The sequence below is a fragment of the Mustelus asterias genome, chromosome 9 (genome assembly GCF_964213995.1).
Source record: "Mustelus asterias chromosome 9, sMusAst1.hap1.1, whole genome shotgun sequence".
Taxonomy (NCBI): Eukaryota; Metazoa; Chordata; class Chondrichthyes; order Carcharhiniformes; family Triakidae; genus Mustelus; species Mustelus asterias.
This window is the reverse complement of record NC_135809.1, coordinates 15990405-16011624: the sequence shown is the minus strand read 5'-3', so window position 1 is coordinate 16011624 and position 21220 is coordinate 15990405. Positions and strand designations below refer to the sequence as shown.

General features: G+C 45.6%; 1 protein-coding gene across 4 annotated transcripts in view; it reads left to right on the top strand.

Annotated features, from left to right (window-relative positions):
* tmem117 (transmembrane protein 117) overlaps positions 1–21220 on the top strand; it is a 319128-nt gene that overhangs the window by 113355 nt on the left and 184553 nt on the right. For all 4 annotated transcript variants that reach the window (XM_078219733.1, XM_078219734.1, XM_078219736.1 and 1 more), the window contains exon 4: positions 12768–12867. In XM_078219733.1, the coding sequence (XP_078075859.1) occupies positions 12768–12867 (100 nt within the window). The remainder of the gene's footprint in view (positions 1–12767; positions 12868–21220) is intronic.

The following is a 21220-nucleotide window of genomic DNA, read 5'->3' as shown; positions in this document are numbered from 1 at the left end:
AAGGCTTGTTCCAGGACCTGTCCTGAGACAAAAACACAAAATGCTGCAAAATCTCAGTGGGCCTGACGGCTTCGATGGAGAGAGAACAGAGCCAACGTTTTGAGTCAGGATGACCTTTCATCAGCCTTGTCCTCAGAGCCTGGATTCACTGATTCATGGGTGGCTTGAAACCCTTTAAAGCTTATTTATTAGTTACAAGTAGGCTTACATTAACACTGCAATGAAGTTACTTTGAAAATCCCCGGTGCCTGTTTGGGTACACTGAGGGAGAATTTAGCACGGCCAATGCACCTCTAACCAGCACATCTTTCGGACTGTGGGAGGAAACCGGAGCAGCCGGGGGAAACCCATGCAGACTCGGGGAGAATGTGCGGATTTTGCACAGACAGTGACCCAAGCTGGGAATCGAACCCGGGTCCATTTCGCCTACCTTGCACTTTAATCAGGTGTGAGCTTCCCTGTGACCAACCATCATTGTAGCATTGGGGGGAGGGACATTTGTATCTTTACTCCAGATGTTCAGTGTTGCAATATTTTGCTTTTGTTAAGGGTACATGACCAAATCATCAGAGCAAATGCAAAAAAAAATCCAGGATCATTTTGAATGAAAGCTACAATAATACAACCATCAGATGCACCAGCACCTTCCGCTTTCCTCTGGCTAATTTATGTTTCCATTCACTTCAATTGGGCAAACTAGGGGTGAGATCACTGAACACGTCGGGTGGAATTTTCCAGCCGCGCTCGCCCCAAGACCGGAAAATCCCATCCGTGTTCAATAGGCCTCTGTATGGTCCGCCCTCCCCTCGTGAGCCGCTACAATTCCCGTGGCGGGTGGGATGGGAAAATTCAAAGCTGTAAACTGAGCGTGTTTAAAATCACTGGATTTGTTCTCACCAAGAGATAAACAGTCAGTGTTTGAACAATATTAATATTTACAGATTTAGGACCACAAATCCATAAATAATTTCCATAAATGATTTTGGAGTATTTTGTGAATTTAATTTGCAAATACACACACAATCATTTCTAACTTAATTAGTCCTGAAGCTGAGGATCTATGAACTGATTTGCAGATTCTTGGAAAGGGATGCATGCATTGATTGCAAGCAGACAGTTGTAAATTCCTCTGATTCAAATTCTGAGCCAGCTCTCAATCCTGTAGAGTTTTAAAATAGCACTGTGTATAATTCTGAGTGCTTGTTTGTTGGAAGACAATCACAACAATGTCAGTAATGTTTCCTGAATATCTGATATAGTTATTGAAATAGATGTCATAGCCTCAGGGGAAGTAACTTTTTAAATTGGAAACTGCAATAAAAAAACGTCGTTGTTGTTTCTGGCTTAAACTTTTTCGCATCTCCCATAACAAATGCTTTATCGGTCAGAAGCAAATATGATGTTTCAAATAATTTTTAAAAATTCAGTTGTGGGCTACGGACGTCGCTGGATGGCCAGCGTTTATTGTCCATCCTTAGTTGCCCCTTCAGAAGGTGAGCTACCTTGAATCACTGCATTCCTTGTGCTGTGGGTTGACCCACAATGCATTCGGGAGGGAATTCCAGGATTTTGACCCCCCCCCCCCCCCCCGACTGCAAAGGGATGGCGATATATTTCCAAGTCAGGATATTAATGAATGCATGTCAATGAATTGGTGTTTAAATTGGGCATCATGTTTTGGGCTTATTTAAACGAAGAAAGTAAATAATTCACAAGTCAATGTTTTATACAGATCTGTAACTCTGCATACCAACTCATTAACCCTGCCTCTGAGTCAGAAGCTAATGCGTTCAAGCTACCCTTAGGACCAAGCGCAAAGTTCAAGGCTGACTCTCTAGTGCATTACCGAGGGGGAGCTCCATTATGGAAGGGCCATCTTTCAGATGAGACATTTCCTGCTCCCTCAGGTGGATGTAAAAGATCCCATTGCGTTATTTCAAAGAAGAAGAAGAGTGTTCATCCCAGTGTCCTGGACAATATCCATCCCTCCAGCAATGTAATGAAATGGAGGTTTACCTGGTAATTGGCGCTGCTGTTTTATGGGAGTTTACATGTGGCCTGCTACCATACCCATGTTGCCATAGTGACTATGGGTAGGGGTTTCCGGCCCCACCCACCATCAGGATCTTTCGGTCCCGCCAAAAATCAATGGACTCTTGGCTGACCTGCTATTTCTGAAGTAAAAAATCAAGTTATTAATACCCAATCACTGGATGATGGCATCGTAATAGCCTTGGTTGAGGAAGGGATGTAGCCCAAATACACCAGATTGACATCAAGGCTTACATTATGAGGCCAAATTGAATAACTTGTTGCTTGCATTGTTTGAAGTCTATTTATGAGTGTCACAAGTAGGCTTACATTAACACTGCAATAAAGTTACTACGGAAATCCCCAAGTCGCCACACTCCGACGCCTGTTCGGGTACACTGAGGGATAATTTAGCATGGCCAATGCATCTAACCAGCATGTCTTTTGGATTATGGGAGGAAACCGGAGCACCCGGAGGAAACCCATGTAGATATGGGGAGAATGTGCAGACTCCGCACAGCCAGTGAGCCAAGCTGGGAATTAAACCTGAGTCCCTGGTGCTATGAGGCAGCAGTGCTAACCACTGTGCCACCGGGTGAGAGATGAGCTAGTTGAGATGTTTAAAATGATCATAGGGTGAAATATGTACAGCAAGATTATTTCTTTAAATGAGGAAATCCAAAACAAGAGGGTATAATAAATTTAAATCTAGGCCATTTAAGAGTGAAATCAGGAAGTACATTTTTATGGAAAGGGTGGTGAAAACCTAGTACTTGTTCCCCAAAAGTTGTGGATTCTGGGTCACTTTGAATTTTTAAATACCGCGATTGACAGATTTTATATTAGGTAAATATATAATTTAAAGAAATAATCTTGCTGTATATATTTCACCTATGATCATTTTAAACATCTCGACAAGCTCATCTCTCACCCGGTGGCACAGTGGTTAGCACTGCTGCCTCACAGCACCAGGGACCCGGGTTCAATTCCCAGCTTGGCTCACTGGCTGTGCAGAGTCTGCACATTCTCCCCATATCTATATGGGTTTCCTCCGGGTGCTCCGGTTTCCTCCCATAATCCGAAAGACATGCTGGTTAGATGCATTGGCCATGCTAAATTCTCCCTCAGTGTACCCGAACAGGCGTCGGAGTGTGGCGACTTGGGGATTTCCGCAGTAACTTCATATTGGAGAACAGGCAGGTAAATGGAGTTCAGGTCCAAATTAGCCATGATCTAATTGAATGGCAGAACACAGGTTCCAGGAGGTGAATGGCCTACTCCTGTGCTTTGTGATGCTGATGGCTGAATTCCAGTGAAACCCGAACGGCATAAAGACCAGGAAACCAGCACTGCTGGAAAAGTGTGTGTAGTTTAATATTACAGCGACGTTTGAAAGCCAAATCATTCCTCAAGACTTTTAGGCGGGATTCTGACTCAGAGGCGTTCTGTGATAATCCCATGGATGGTAGCTTTGCACCATTGGCTCCTCAGCCAAGCACATATACCAAATGTCTGAACCTGCGGTTCCTCTCGTACTGAGCTGCATTACTATTGCAACAATCCTTTTAATGATGTGCATTGGGTGCTCCAGTTTCCTCCCACATTCCAAAGATGTGCAACGTAGGTGGATTGGCCATGCTAATTTGCCCCTTTGTGTCAGGGAGATTAGCAGGGTCGATATGTGGGGTTACAAGGTTACAGGGATAGGGTGGGATTGTTGTTGGTTTAGGCTCGATGGGCCGAATGGCCTCCTGCTGCACTGTAGGGTTTCTATCATTCTGCACTTAATGGCTCCATTTTGAATCAAGAATGAAATGTTCTGTGCAGAGAACAAGATTCTTCAAGAGCAGGTTAACTTCTGCCAGTCTATATTTAATATTTTTTTTCCTGCACATCAACAGCACACTTTTTTTCTCTCCATGTTTAAGGTTCTTTGTTTGGGTATTGTTGCCATCCCAATATGCCCAGCCTATGACTAGATTAGTACAAATATCCCTTAACTAAGTCATAACATGACAAAAGGTTTAAAAAAGTGGGAAGATAAAACACTCTTCTCCAACATATTGTATCTAAAAATATATTAAAGACTATATTTAATGTATGCAGTATTTAAACTCAACCTGCCTATCTTCCACGGTGCTCCAGCTTTAAGTCATGGGTGTCATGCAGGTACAGCAAGTAATTAGGAAGGCAAATAAATTGTTGGATTTTATTACAAAGAGGATGGTCTATAAAAATAGGGAAGTCTTGCTACAGCTCGCTCTTGAGACTTCAACTAGACTACTGTGTACAGTTTTGGTCTCCTTACTTAGGGAGTGACATACTTGCATTGGAAACAGCTCAGGGAAGGTTCACTACAATGATTCTTGGGATGACGTGGGGGTTGCTTAATGAGGAGGTTGGGGCCGTAAGCGTTTAGAAGAGGTGGTCTTATTGAAACACATGAGATTCTGAAGGGACTTGACATGGTAGGTCCTGGAGGATGTCCCTTGGGACACAATTTAAAGATATGAGGAATTCCCATTTAAGATGAGGAAGAATTTCTTCTCTCAGGGGTTAGTTGGACTCCGGAATTTTCTTCCGCAGAGAGCAGTGGAGGCTGGATCATTCGATATATTCAAGGCTGAGTTGGACAGATTGTTGATCCACAAGGGAGTTGAGGGTTATGGAGGATGGGCAGAAAGGTGGAGATGAGTCCACAATCCGATCGGCCATGATCTGATTGAACCCGCTGTAGGATCAGTCCAAAGATGTGCGGGTTAGGTTGATTGGCCATGTTAAAATTGCCCTTAGTGTCCTGAGATGCGTAGGTTAGAGGGATTAGTGGGTAAATATGTAGGGATATGGAGGTAGGGCCTGGGTGGGATTGTGGTCGGTGCAGACTCGATGGGCCGAATGGCCTCTTTCTGTACTGTAGGGTTTCTATGATTCTATGAATGGCAGAACAGATCAATGGGCTGAGTGGCCTACTGTTGTTGATCCAAATGAATCTGTGTTTTTACGTTTAGAGAATTATGATGGCACTGATGGGGACTTTAATCTCTGAAGAGTGTTGCGGATGGCTAACAACTCTACATCCTCATATTCAGAATTGAAAATGTTCTTTATTATTTCAAATATTGCTGTCTGTGCGAACTAAACTTCTCTGCCTTATCCTGGCACAACTCTACATGTGTTGTATTCCTTTGTGGACTTTTAATAATGCTTTGATTTTAATACATAGAACATGATGGAAAATCTGGCAGGATGCTACAAAAACAATGCTGTAATATCTTGCTACCTTTTGAATAATTGCATCTTGCCTCTCTTGGCAGCTGGAGTCCTTGGGCTGAATTTTGTGTGTCCCCAATGGGCATGTTTCCCACTGGGGGGAGGGGGAGGTGTGTAAAATGGGGTTGGGGGGGCATATAAAATAGGGTGGGTGTCCATCACATCACCTTCCTGTCCAGCCCTAAGCTCATCACCATAATATGGGGGGGGTGGACAGGCGCCTAAGCCTGCCCACCATATTTCAGTTAACAATTCTGAAGGGACTTGACAGGGTAGTCAAGGGTGGCACAGTGGTTAGCACTGCTGCCCCTCAGTGCCAGGGACCTGGGTTCGATTCCCAGCTTGGGTGACTGTCTGTCTGTGCAGAGTTTACACATTCCCCCCATGTCTGCGTGGGTTTCCTCCCACAGTCCAAAGATGTGCGGGTTAGATGGATTGGCCTTGCTAAATTTGCCCTCATGGGGTTATGGGGATAGGGCCTGAGTGGGATTGTTGTCGGTGCAGACTCAATGAGTTGAATGACCTCCTTCTGCACTGTAGGATTCTATGATTCTAATTGAGGGTCAATTAGGCATATGATCAAGCTAATTGACCCCTGATAATACACTGCCCACGTCGTAAAATGTTTGCAATGGCCAGCAGGATGGGAGCAAGAAGCCCGATTTTTTTTTTTGGAGGAGGTCACTCTTAGGGCGTTGCCTTTTGCCAATCGTGGGTTGCCCTCCTCCCTTAGGTTGTCTCCCCTTCCTTCCTACCTGCTCTTTCCCCTTAAACCTCCCTGTCTCCCCACACCCACCCCACAATACCCCTCTCCCTAATCTACCCAAACCCTCCTGGCCCAAGACCCTGGACTTTGCTGCTCCGGGGATGCAAGGTGCTGGGGTCCTCTCTCTTCATCAGCAGTCCTGATAGTGGCCACTGATGCCTTCCTGGTGTTGCCGAGACTGGTGGGGCTGCCAGTCCCGACAGCTCTCGAGGGCGGCGTTTTCTCCCCAGTGGCGGGCAGAGATCCCACCTGTTAATCGACCTGGCAGGGCTGTGTGGCCATGGAGCATGTTGTCTCCACACCAACGTGGTTTCCCTATTCTTGCTATTGCCCACCATGCAATCCATTCCACCCCCCCCCCCCCCCCCCCCCCCACCACTCCCCAAACTCATGGGTGTCAGAGTTGTTACTTACCTTCACCACCATAACTGTTGCTGTAATGGTTTAATGGGTCACATTTGGCGCAGTATTGTTATTGTAATATAGTTGTTCGCTTGTTAAAGACAACCGAGGGGTTTTGTATGAGCACCGTAAGCGATTGCATTGGAAAACACTGGTTGAAAAATATGCCCCAGCAATTTCCAGGAAGGCCCCAGTAACTGTCTAGCATCAGATGATTTCTCTTCTGTATCACTGCCATAAAGCTTACATTATTTTGCATGACACTTTCAGCATTGTAAAACACACTTAGATTTGCTTTTATGAGTGTATTTGGTTTGGTTGACAGGGCAGGCATGGTTTTTTCCTGGTAATCTAGTTTCAAGGAGTATCTCATTTTTGCCAGATCGATGCAGATCAGATTTCTGTTCTCCTGTAGCTGGGATAGGCTGATGTGTCTGAAACTGGAATGCACCAACATTTACAACAAGTGTATTTCTGTTGTACACCAGCAGGTTGAGATGTTTTGGATCCAATCTCACAACTACTTGAATTTCCTAACTCCTGACGCTGAATCCAAATTTGCTGTCTGAAGAACTCCCTAGCATCGAGCAACAGTTTAAGTCCCATCTTCGTGTAATCAACCCCTTTATAATTAAAATTAAATTTGTTATAATTTATTTCAATTAGGACAGAGTCCAAATTATTATTTATGGTAGATGGCCTAGTGGTATTATCGCTAGACTATTAATCCAGAAACTCAGCTCATGTTCTGGGGACGCAAGTTCGAATCTCGCCACGGCAGATGGTGAAATTTGAATTCAATAAAAGATATCTGGAATTAAGAATCTACTGATGACCGTGAAACCATTGTCGATTGTCAGAAAAACCCGTCTGGTTCACTAATGTCCTTTAGGGAAGGAAATTTGCCATCCTTACCTGGTCTGGCCTACATGTGACTCCAGAGCCACAGCAATGTGGTTGACTCTCAATTGCCCTTGGGCAACTAGGGATGGGCAATAAATGCTGGCCAGCCAGTGTTGTCCATGAACAAGTACTAATGCTTCAAAAACAGAAAATGCTGGAAAATCTCAACATGTCTGACCGCATCTGTGAAGAGAATAGAGCCAACGTTTCGAGTCTGGATGACCCTTCATCTGGATAGTCAGATGTTCTTTCCTAGGGTAGAAAAGTCAAGTACTAGGGGACATAGGTTTAAGGTACATGGGGAAAAGTTTAGGGGAGATGTGTGAGGCAAGTTTTTTTTACACAGGGTAGTGAATGTCTGGAAAGCTTGCCCGGAGAGGTGGTGGGACCAGGTATGATGGTGGTATTTAAGGGGCAAGTAGACAAATATATAAATAGGATGGGAATGGAAGGATACAGACTCCATAAGTGCATACGGTTTTAGTTTAGGCATCATGATCGGCGCAGGCTTGGAGGGCCGAAGAGCCTGTTCCTGTGCTGTACTTTTCTTTGTTCATACTCGAAATATTGGCTCTGTTCTCCCTCCACAGATGCTGTCAGACCTGCTGAGTATGTCCAGCATTTTCTGTTTTTGTTTCAGATTCCAGCATCCGCAGTATTTTGCCTTTTTATATTAGAGTAATAATGCTTTCGTATTTGGGGCGGGATTGATTATACACTGATATGGATCAGAACCTTCAAGTTGGGGAATGCTTCTAACGTGGTGGTCTTCTTTTTCCCATGCCAATTAATTAACCGATGCCAGTACATTTAGAAATATGTCTTTCTGTTTTGCAGTTCAGGCACATCTTCCAGGCTGCAGTTTCAGATGTGCATCTGGGTCACAAGAATTATTGATCATAATTACACGGAAAGAACAACTCCCATCGGATCATTTCCGTGGGCTGGATGGAGTCCAAGTCACTGCACTTCTGAGTTAATGCAGATATAAATCCCCATTCTCATCCAGCTTGTTGTTTTAGGGTAGTGGAAGAAATCTGTCATTGTGTTGTCTCGCAATTCCATTAATGAAGCCCGCATCAGAAATTTAACAATGAGCAGTTTATTGATATTTTTATGATTTATGGGACATCGCTTTCTCGGTTGTTTAATAATGTGCTCTAATAGCATCTGTGGTGTTATAAAAGTGACATCCAAAGCAGAAGCTTTCGCATCCAGATATTACTTTGCATGTGCGCGCGGATCAACCCATTCTCATCTCGACTTTTAATTTTTAAACACATTTATTCATTTTATTCTGGAGCGCCGAGGTGACAGCTGGTGCCAGAATAGAAAGAAAGGAAAGATTTCAAATAATTCTGTCTGCGAACACGGAGCTCCCTCAGGCAACAATAGCTGAAACCATTGTAGGAGAGTTTTCCCAGATTATTCAAGGTGTTTCTTGGCTCATGCAGCCATAAGAATCATTTGTTTCCCCCCTCCCCAATCTTTCCCCCCACTTTATCCCCCCTTTCCTTACCATTTCTCCCCCTTTGCTTCCCCTTTCCCCCTTTTTCTAAATTTTAACTCTTTCCCACCCTCCCCCCACATCTTCATCTGTCACAGTTTACCCTCTGATTTTAGTTTATAGAATCCCGACAGTGCAGAAGAAGGCCATTCGGCCCATCGGGTCTGCACCGACCACAATCCCACCCAGGCCCTATTCCCATAACCCCAGCATTTACCCTGATAATCCCCCTGACAATTTTAGTATGGCCAATCAACCTAATCCGCACATCTTTGGACTGTGGGAGGAAACCGGAGCACCTGGAGAAAACCCACGCAGACACGGGGAGAACGTGCAGACTCCGCACAGACAGTGACCCAAGGCCCGAATTGAACCCGGGTCCCTGGCGCAGTGAAGCAGCAGTGCTAACCACTGCCACCGTGCTGCCCTCTGCCGTTTGACCATTCACACCTTTTATTCCCTCTATGGACTGCCATTAGCAGCCTTTTTCCCTGGTTTCTGTGGCTATGACTCGTCTTTCATACCCTCACCCTGCAGTATAAATATCTCCCACTTTCTGTGCCTTTTAGCTTTGACAAAGGGTCATCTGGACTCAAAACGTCAGCTCTTTTCTCTCCTTCCAGATGCTGCCAGACCTGCTGAGATTTTCCAGCATTTTCTGTTTTGGGATAGGAATCATTTTAAATTGCCTGTGCTTGTGACTGTAAACAGGATACTTGCATAACAAATGTTATCACATTGCTTTTGATCATTGCTTAAATACTAAACCAATTCATTTGCTCTCATTGTATTCGCTGTGCAATTATTGAGACGATTTCTTCTTCTAAACACATTCATTTGGGAATGATACATTTACTTATTTCACTCACTTTGAGCTCCAAGCGAGGTACAGAAAAAAGCACAACTGAGAGATCATCTCCCTTAATAGGCATTTAGCAAGATCAGCAGTGCACTTAACACATCCGCCCAGTTGTAGAATGCTTACGAGCATATGGAGGGCATATAAAGGATTGCTCTCTTGATGATCCTTAGACTCTTCTGAATGGTGTGAGGGAATGAGGAATGGGTTCTCCGCTCTCACTGATGAATAACCAGAGCGTGCTACAGGCATCAGGGGCGATCATGCACCAGGCCTCTGTGATTTCAAAAGGCTTCTGCGCTTGGAAAATCTCTGGAAGATGATGTCCAACTTTAAACAAATGAAGGTGCCATGATGAGCAATGAGGTCAATACCAAATATCGCCCTCAATGATTTTGATTGCCCATAAATTATTTTACATTGCTATATTTAAGTATGACTGCCACTTGTCTAATTTTGGTAGAAATGGCTACCCAAGGTTGTAGCTGTCCCTTACTGATGCCTGAAAGTTTCAGGAAAGTGGATTATTGACCTCCACTTAGCAACATTAGCAGGAAAGATGGATCATGAGTATTCTTTAGAAGGATTACAACAGGCTCAGAAAGTCTAACAGGCATAAGAGCAGCAGTGGAAGATTGTTCTCTAATCTTATATACAGATGGAAATAATTACACAATTATAATGCAGTTTCTTCATCTTCCTAGCCTATCTAATTAAAATAATGTATTCACATAGACACAGCCTAATCCCTTCAGCATCTTAAAGACATCAATCAAATCAGCCCAGAGTCTACACTTTTCTCAAGTGAAAAGATCTCGGACTATCTTGATACGTAAAGGGTTTGAAACGCCATATTAATCTCATGGTTCTTCTATGAACCCTGACCGTGGATTGGACATTTTTGCGCTAAACTAATCACCATGCGAGGGGACCAGCACGGTATCCTAGATTTGATTTATTATTGTCACATGTATTGGTATACAGTGAAAAGCATTGTATCTTGTGTGCTATACAGACAGAGAAGGAAAGGTGAGGGTGCAGAATTTAGTGTTACAGTCATAACTAGGGTGTAGAGAAAGGTCAATTTAGTTTGAGGTAAGTCCATTCAAAAGTCTGATGGCAGCAGGGAAGAAGCTGTTCTTGAGTAGGTTGGTATGTGATCTCAGACTTTTGTATCTTTTTCCTAAATGAGGTTTAATTTCTTGTACAAGGGCACTATGGTACTACTTTAGTATTGGATCATGTCAGCTGTAGGGAGGTCTTGTGGTGCAGTGGGTAGTATCCCTGCCTCTGAGCCAGAAGCTCCGGGTTCAAGTCCCACCCCAGGACTTGATGGCCAATGAAGGTACGTTCATAACATGGCTAAATACGTTGAGCATCAACCTGCAAAATCCTTCTAAAACATCAAGGGCTGGCAGTAAGAGCAGGAGAGAGTCCTGGTCCGTCATGCTTGATGCAGAGTGGGATGCTTCAATCAATAAGCCCCTGACAACAGGCTAGTGACCTGTTCCGTGAAAAACCTTGCTATGAAAACAGATGAAAGCCTACCCTTGTGCACCACTGGGTGTGTGAAGAGAAACAAACAGCAACGATGTTAGATTTTGATTGTGATCCTCTATTCACTTCCACTCATTCTCTACATGGAATCATAGAGTCCCTACAGTACAGAAGGAGGTCACTCGGCCCAACAGGTCTGTACCGACCACAATCCCACCCAGGCCCTATTCCCGTCACCCCACACATTAACCCTGCTAATCCCCTGACACTGGGTCAATTTAGCATGGCCAATCAACCTAACCCGCACATCTTTAGACTGTGGGAGGAAACCGGAGCACCCGGAGAAAACCCACGCAGACAAGGGGAGAATGTGCAAACTCCGCACAGTCACCCAAGGACGGAATTGAATCTGGCTCCCTGGTGCTGTGAGGCAGAAGTGCTAACCACTGTGTCGTCCATAGTTTACAGGTACCCTGACAATTCATTCAGGTTTATACTGAACTGACCACCTAGAACTGTGTAAAAGTCTGAACTGTTTTGAGGTCGAAAGATCTGCCTTATCGTATTTCTGTTTCTGAATTCGCTTCATTGCAGACCTTGGAATCACAGAAAAATCATCAACCATGTTCCAAATGAGTTAGACCTGTCGAGCAGGTGCCAACCTGATATTCTATTGTACGCTTTAAACAATTGTAGATTCTTTGTGATCTTATTTTGTAAAACATTCCTGCATTTCCTCCTGTGTTAGTTGTGAAGAGCTTTGGGGTATGTGCTAAGTTTGTGAAACACCCAATATAAATGCCAGGGATTCGTCATCTTTGGGCTTGCCCCACAAGAAGACGAGGGGGTGGAATTTTCCTGACCCGCCCGCCACGGGAATTGTAGCGGGCGGGGGCGGACCATGCAAAGGTCCATTGACCTCGGGCGAGAATTTCCAGCCTTGGGGGCAGGTGCGGCCGGAAAATCCCGCCCAAGGTGTTGGATAACTATCTTCAAAATGGAACTGGAAAGTTCATTAAGTAACTAATACAGACGTTGAATATTTAAAGATTCCTTGTCAGCTCATTTTGAGTTAATAATTAAACTGAAAAGTCACATCTCCAAATAAACTGTTGATTGAAAGAATCTATAGAATCCCTACAGTGCAGAATCGAGCACCGACCATAATCCCACCCTTGGCCCTGTTCCCACAATCCCACATATTTACCCTGCTAGTCCCCCTGACACTAGGGTCAATTTAGCAAGGCCAATCCACCTAACCCACATATCTTTGGACTGTGGGAGGAAACTGGAGCACCCGGAGGAAATTCACGCAGACACTGGGAGAATGTGCAAACTCTATGCAGACAGTGACTCGAGGCTGGAATTGAACCCGTGTCCCTGGTGCTGTGAGGCAGCAGTGCTAATCTAAGAGATTCACATGTTCTACCAACCATGTGATAATCCAGCATTGGATGGAGGACAAGGCTATCTATTGAACATGTTAATGTTGTTCTCTGTTATGATTCTAATGACCTATATTTATTTTACAGCCCCTACTTCATTAATAAATACATGGGCATGAAAAATGGAACCTTCATGAAGTTAGCAGCAGTTGGGACCTGGATGGGGGATTTTGTCACTGCCTGGATGGTGAGAATAACCTTTCTGAATCAAATATCCCTTTATTTTCTGATGATGTTTAACATAAATTATAAGATTGTGAGACTTTCAATCGGCAGAAATATTAAACAGAGGCTTGGCTTGGATTCCTGTAACTGGACAACTTTTAAGTGCCTTAAGATAAAATGTTGGAATACTGAGCATTCTTTTCATTTGCTGGATGTTTTGTGGTTCACGTGAATTGAGACTGAACAACGAAACTGGTGCTTACAAAAACATGAATGTGCATAATCTAACTTGTCCATTGTGTGAGGAAAGCAGGTCAAAAAGGGATTTGCAACTGCATATAAATGCTACACAGTCTTATCTGCATACTTGTTGTAAAAGTTACCTTTACCTTTGATGGTAATTGTTTATTTTATTTGTTTTATGGGATGTGGGCGTTGCTGGCTAGGCCAATCTTTGTTGCTCATCCTTAGCTGCCCTTCAGAAGGTGGAGATCAGCTGCCATCTTGAACCGCTGCATTACCTGAGGTGTAGGTACTCCCACAGTGCTGTTAGTGACGGAGTTCCAGGATTTTGACTCAGCGACAGCGAAGGAATGACAATATATTTCCAAGTCAGTGACTTGGAGGGGGAACCTCCAGGTGGTGATGTGCCCTGACATCCGCTACTTTTGTCCTTCTACATGATAGTGGTCATGGGTTTGGAAGGTGCTGCCTAAGGAGCCTTGGTGAGTTGCTACATCTTGTAGATGGTGCACACTGCTGTCACTGTTCATCGGTGGTGGAGGGGTTGAATGTTGGTGGGAGGGGTACCAATCAAGCGGGCTGCTTTCAACCAAAAGAGAAAATGCTGGAAAATCTCAGCTGGTCTGGCAGCATCTGTAAGGAGAGAAAAGAGCTGACGTTTTGAGTCCAGATGACCCTTTGTCAAAGCTGGTTGTCTTCCAGCATCTGCAGTAAGTTGCTTTTACCAAGTGGGCTGCTTTGTTGTGGATATTGTCAAGCTTCTCGAGTGTTGTTGGAGCTGTGCTCATCCAGGCAAGTGGAGGGTATTCCATTACACTGACTTGTGTCTTGTACTATCGCCATTGCTGAAATGAGTAACTGGGGTGGCAATGGCCTAGTGGCATTATCGCTAGACTATTGATCCAGAAACTCAGCGAATGTTCTAGGGACCCGGGTTCGAATCCCGCCACGGCAGATGGTGGAATTTGAATTCAATAAAAAAGAAAGCTGGAATTAAGAATCTACTAATGACCATGAAACCATTGTCGAATGTCAGAAAAAACTCATCTGGTTCACTAATGTCCTTTAGGGAAGGAAATCTGCCGTCCTTACCTGATCTGGCCTACAGGTGACTCCAGAGCCACAGCAATGCAGTTGACTCTGAGTTGCCCTTGAGCAATTAGGGATGGGTATTAATGCTGGCCAACCAGCGACACCCATGTCCCATGAATAAATATTTTAAAAAAGTTATACCCTCCACAGTATTTTTATTATCAATTAATGAGCAAACAACCACAGCAATGTGGTTGACTCTCAACAGCCCTTGGGCAACTAGGGCTGGGCAATAAATGCTGGCCAGCCAAAGAAGCCCATGCCTCACGAATAAATTAAAAAATTAAAATATTTCCTCAACACTTTTGCCTTGAGAAAATATTATCCCTAAATATTTTACATCTTCTGTGATTAAAAATCTGCACCCCTGTGCATTCGGTGGGTAGAATTTAATCCAATCCATCGTAGCTCGCTCCATTAAATCGCATGGGAGGCCATGCATCCATCTGCTGGTGGCAGGAATACCTCGCGCAATTAAGTTAGAGGTGGAAAGGAGTTGATACGTCCTGTCCGGCAATTAACCATGACATCTGCATAGCTAGGAGACTCCTGCGGCTCTGCCACTTCACTGAAGAAGAATACACCTTGTTCGTCAGTATTAGCTATCTCTTGGATATTTGCTGATGGGACTGGCCTGGCTAACAGTACTGCTTTGGACAAAGTGAGATCTTCTCTGCATGGAAGCAGACTAACGATGCTTCATTCACCACCACCATTACAATGCGCTCTCTGAGTTCTTCCCACATTGTCTTATAGTCCCAGTGATCTGCTGAGAGATACAGATCATTTATGAAAGAATCAATATTCTCTCTAGCTTCCCTGGCTGTGCCGGTTGAATTTTTCTTGCTCTGTTGTAGTATTGTGCCACAGGCTAGAGTAAGAATTGGAGGCCTTGCTGAAGACGTTGTATTTAGCAGTTTCCTTTTCAAACCTTGGTCGTCTTAAAATGTCCTTGGCACGAATGCCGATTGTCTGAAGGAGCAGGCTGACCTCATCCTTTATCTGGTTTCTGGGGGAGTCCAGAGGGCAATCCAGTATCAACTGAATTGGTGAGGCCAGTTTCTCCAGCGCACAATTGGTCGAGGACCTCCCGTGAGGTGGAGGGACACGGGCAGGGGTAAGATTTTTTCCGTAGATCTGTGTGCTTTTGGGACTTCCACTTCTAGGGCCCTAAGCTGGCAGCTTTTTTAAAAGTTTATTTATTAGTGTCACAAGTAGGCTTACAATAACACTGCAAAGAAGTTACTGTGAAAATCCCCTAATCGCCACACTCAGGCGCCTGTTCAGGTAAACTGAGGGAGAATTTAGCTTGGCCAATGCACCTAACCAGCACGTCTTTTGGACTGTGGGAGGAAACCGGAGCACCCGGAGGAAACCCACGCAGACACGGGGAGAACGTGCAGACTCCACACAGACAGTGACCCGAGCCAGGAATCGAACCCAGGTCCCTGGCGCTGTGAGACAGCAGTGCTTGCCACCGTGCCGCCCGTCTAAAGGGCACAGACAGTACTGCTTCGGACAAAGTGAGATCTTCTCTGCATGTCAAGCTCGTTCATATCGGCTCTGGCTTGGTTGGTAGCAGTCTGGATTCTACATCAGAACATTGTGAATTCAAATCCAGAGTCTTAAGCTGACACTCCCACTGCCCCACTCACTCCCATTGCCGCAATGTCAGAGGTGGATGCAAAAATGTAAAAAATCTGGTGGCATTGTGATTTGGTTTGATTTATTATTGTCACGTGTTAGTATACAGTGAAAAATATTGATTCTTGCGTGCGATACAGAAAAAGCATACCGTACATAGAGAAAGAAAGGAGAGAGGGCAGAATGTAGTGTTACAGTCATAGCTAGGGTGTAGAGAAAGATCAACTTGATACAAGGTAGATCCATTCCGAAGTCTGACAGCAGCAGGGAAGAAGCTATTCTTGAGTCAGTTGGTACGTGTCCTCAGACTTGTGTATTTTTTTCCTGACGGAAGAAGGTGGAAGAGAGAATGCCCGGGGTGTGTGGGGTCCTTGATTATGCTGGCTGCTTTTCCGTGGCAGTGGAAAGTGTAGACAGAGTCAATGGATGAGAGGCTGGTTTGCCTTATGGTCTGGACTTTGTTCACGAACCTTTGTAATTTTTTGCAGTCTTGGTCAGAGCAGGAGCCATACCAAGCTGTAATACAACCAGAAGGAATGCTTTCTATGGTGCATCTGTAAAAGTTGGTGAGAGTCGTAGTGGACATGCTAAATTTCCTTAGCCTCCTGAGAAAGTAGAGGCATTAGTGGGCTTTCAGGAAGAGCAGGGTGGAGGGGGTGGGCATGGAGTTGGTCATTGCCTGTGTCCTGGCCAATATTTACCCTTGATCAATGTAATGAAAACAGATTATATGTTTATAATTATATTGCTGTTAGTGGGACCTTGCTGTGTTCCAGTTGGCTGCCAAGTTTCCTACTTTACAGCAGTGACTGCACTTGGAAAGAATTGGCTGTCAAGTGTAATGGAATGTTGCGAAAGGTGCTATATAAATGCAAGTCTTCCTGTTTCTTTCTTTAGCATCGTGCCAGAAATATTTTGTTACTTTTAGCACTGCTGCCTCACAGCGCCAGGGATCTGGGTTTGATTCGCTGCTTGGGACACTGTCTATGTGGGGTTTGCACATTCTCCCTGTGTTTGTGTGGGTTTCCTCCGGGTGCACCGGTTTCCTCCCACAGTCTGAAAAGACGTGCTGGTTAGGTGCATTGGCCATGCTAAATTCTCCCTCAGTGTACCCGAACAGGCGCTGGAGTGTGGCAAATAGGGGATTTTCATTGTAACTTTGCTGCAGTGTTAATGCAAGCCTACTTGTGATACAAATAAATAAGATACAGCGAGATATTGAAAGTTGCATAACAGTTTATAAAATAAAGTCTATGCATGGAAAAAAAAAAATAGATATTGCTGGAAATCTCTGACCTTGCCCATGGCTGGGATTCTCCAGTCCCTCCACAGTGAATGGAGATTTGGCTGAGTGCCAAATTTTCTGTTCTCGCAGGGGGCAGGGTGAACGAGATCAGAGAATCCTGCCCAATATCCTTTCTCAGGTTCTCAGAATCTGATCAATACTCTGCAGCAGTCAAATTTATCTGAGTAAATCTTTGTGATGTGAGTGAAGAATGCAAATTCCAGTTCAGCATTGAATCCCCACAGTGCAGAAGAGGCCATTTGGCCCATCAATCTGCACCGACAACAATTCCACCCAGGCCCTATTCCCGTAACTCCACATATTTACCCTGCTAATCCCCCTGACACTAAAGGTCAATTTAGCATGGCCAATCCACCTAACCTGCATGTCTTTGGACTGTGGGAGGAAACCGGAGAACTCAGAGGAAACCCACGCAGATACGGGGAGAACATGCAAACTCCACACTGACAGACAGTCACCCGAGGCTGGAATTGAACCTGGGTCCGTGGCGCTATGCATACAGCAGTGCTAACCACTGGAATTTGAATCTCCCATCGAAACTGCAGCAGAGCTTGACGACTATGATTTGTGTCACTGGATGCTTTTTGTGTAATAGCTGTTTCTTTGATGTAAACAAAGAGTTTGACAGATCTCACAAGTTGTGATGTCTGCTCTACACGCACATCCTCTACTCCCTTCCTCTTTCAGCATTCCATAGGGACAGTTCCCTCCACATTATACCTAACAAGCCCCACCTTTCCTATGACACCTTTCCCTGCAGGTGCAAGAGATGCAACACACACCGGCATTGTTACCTTGTCCCTTCCCCTTATCCGAGGCCGTGCGCGCTCCTCTTGGCTGAAACAGCAATTTACTGGTGTTTCTTTCTGTTTCGGATACTATCTTTGTTGCTCCCCCCGACATTGGGGAGACGGAATGCATTGCGTGACTGCTTTGTGGAACATGTTCTTTCCGCCTGCATGCATCGACCTAAAGCTTGTGGTCGCCTGTCATTGTGATTCTCCACCTTGCTCCCACTCGATCTGACCTTTCTGTCCTTGGCACGCTGCAGTGTTTCAATGAAGCTGAACATAAGCCCGAGGAACAACACCTCATCTGCATAATTTACAGACTCCTGGAATCAATGTTGAGTTGAGCAACTTTAGATCGTAATCTCTGCCTCCATTTTGTTTCATTTTTCTTTCCGTTTCCCTTTTACTCCCTTGACTTTGCTTTCAGTTGGCAGCTATTCAGGACCCTGCCATTCACAGCTTCTGCTAACACACTTTTGCTTCTTATCCGTTATCTTTCCCTTTAGCCTTGTTCCATGAAACCTTTTGTCTCTTCTCCCCTATCACACACCTTCCCCTTTTGTTCTTCTTCCAACCCTTTCACTTCATTCAAATCGGTTACATTTCCAACTTTTCCCAGTTCTGATGGAAGATCACAGATGCAGCTCTTTAAAACTGGTGGAGCAAATCCGGATGTGTAAGTCCCACTCCCTTGGGGCGGCACGGTGGTTAGCACTGCTGCCTCACAGCGCCAGGGGCCCAGGTTCGATTCCTGGCTTGGGTGACTGTCTGTCTGTGTGGAGTCTGCACATTCTCCCCGTGTCTGCGTGGGTTTCCTCCGGGAGCTCTGGTTTCCTCCCACACTCCAAAGATATGCTGGTTAAGTTAAAGTTTATTTATTAGTCGCAAGTAAGGCTTACATTAACATTGCAATGAAGTTGGTGTGAAATTCTCCTGGTCGCCACACTCCGGCGCCTGTTCAGGTCAATGCACCTAACCAGCACGTCTTTCAGAATGTGGGAGGAAACTGGAGCACCCGAAGGAAACCCACGCAGACACTGGGAGAACGTGCAAACTCCACACAGACAGTGACCCAAACTGGGAATCGAACCCGGGTGCCTGGCCCTGTGAAGCAGCAGTGCTAACACTGTGCTACGGTTAGGTTGATTGGCCATGCTAAATTGCCCCTTAGTGTCAGAGGGACCAGCTAGGGTAAATATATGGGGTTGTGGGGATAGGGCCTGGGTGGGGTTGTGGTCGGTACAGACTCAATGGGCCGAATGGCCTCCTTCGGTACTGTAGAGATTCTATGATTCTTCTATGATTCCCGATTGATCCCAGTTTTGCTGGAAGGAATAAAGGAGAGAGGTGTGATTCACACAGAGGGAAAGCTGAACTCAGCAGGGCCAATTGAACTTGATGCGGATTTCAAACAGACCCCGTCATTGCAGTGGCAGGGGCCTTAACCCAGTGTGGGAGTCACATGTTAAAGGTCTCCCGACTCATGCTACACTGGGGAGTGAGAATCCAGCCTGTTAACTATGTTTCCTTTCTCCTAGATGCTGCCAGACCCGCTGAGTATTTCCAGCAATTTCTGGTATCATAATTTGAGTTGAGTGAAATCTTCCGAAAAAATAGCAGTCTTGGTTCTGGCACCGGCGTGTTTTTGGTCCGTATCTTGTGTTTCATTTGTATTGTTTTTAAATCCCACGAGTATCACGCCTCTCCAGTGGTGTGTTCCCTCTGATTTGCCCACTGCGTATGACTTAACCACTGCAAACACTGGGGAGTTCCATACAAACATCCCCACAGCGTTCGTTCCCCTGCTGTGGATCTCCAGCTATGAGATGTTCCCTAATGAGTCAAGTCTGGCTACTTAGTGATCCCCCCGAGGGGTGAGTATCTGCGCTCGTGCCGGGTGCGGTGATAGCTGTGACGCCTCTTCCACGGTGGGGTTGGAGAAGTCCCCCTCCGAGCTGCTGGAGTCGGGTGGATCCAGGGGGCACGAGGATAGTCTGAGCTGTTTCGCTGGTGGGCATGCAAGAGAAGGTGAATGATCCTCTTCGCTCAGCCAGGGTAAATGAGCCCCCCCCACCTCCCAGTCTCCCACTGGACCCCCTCATACCCCTAACCCTTTCTCTCACTCAGCCATCTTGTCCTTTGCCAGCACCAGGTTTCCCCCTTCCCGCCCACAATCACCATACTGCCCCCCCACTCCCCCCCCCCCCCCCCCCCCCCGCCCCCCCGCCCCCAGTAGTTGCTATGCTCCTCACACTTCAGCTTCCACCCAGCCGTCACAAACAAGGAGCGCCCTGACATGAAGGGTAGCGCAGGCCTGTAAGTGACCCCTCTCCCTGAAATGGTGATTCTGGGACCCCCACCCTGGCCCCGAGTTAGAGTCATAGAGATTTACAGCATGGAAACAGGCCATTTGGCCCAATTTGTGCATGCCACCCAGTTGAACCCATCTGCGCCCCCCCCCCCGAGTCCTCTCCGGTGCCCTCTGAGCAGTGCGCACTGCAGAGTGCTGGGTGCCTGAGCGCTCGCTTCTGAAAAACCCCCTGGGAGGTGAAGGTGCCAGGTTCACGTTTCTGTAAACCGGTTGTAAATGACGCTGATGTGACGAACGACGGTGCTCCCTGAAGATACTATTTGGGCTCAATATCTGGAGAGAGCACTCACTAACGACAAGCTAATGTATTCAAATGAGCATTCTGCAGTCTGCACCGTGTTTCAGAGCATTCCACCGGCGAGGGGCCGGTAAGATCGGGACTCGGAAACTCACGGGCACGAATCGCGCCCTTCAGATTTTTGAGCGCCGCCACCAATCCTGCAGACGGAGTGTGTGGGCTCAAAATCACCTTATTTCCCTTTAATGATCCAGCGATTGTGGGATGAGATTCATCAGCTCCACTGTCCGGCAATCTGCATATATTAACATTCAAATAAATTGCTCAGGCCATCAAGCAATTCCTCTGCTTAATTAGTTTCTGAATGCAGGCATTGAACCAAACAGTCAGAGTGATTAGGGTTGACATTTAACACTGAAAATCTAAACAGTAAATGCTGGAAACACGCAGCACATCAGGAAGCATCTGCGAAGAGAGAAAGAGTTAAATGAAGAGTGATCAGCCTGCAATATTAACACTGAACATGCTGCCTTTTATCTGGAATGATGGAATACTCCGTTACTAAAGGACAGGAAGTCCACATTGGAAATGGGCGGTGGTCATGTTAAATAACAATTTTATACATTGGGTGGGAAAATGATTAATGCTCTGCACAGCCCACTGGTTGCTTCTGCTTCACACCTTTTCTGG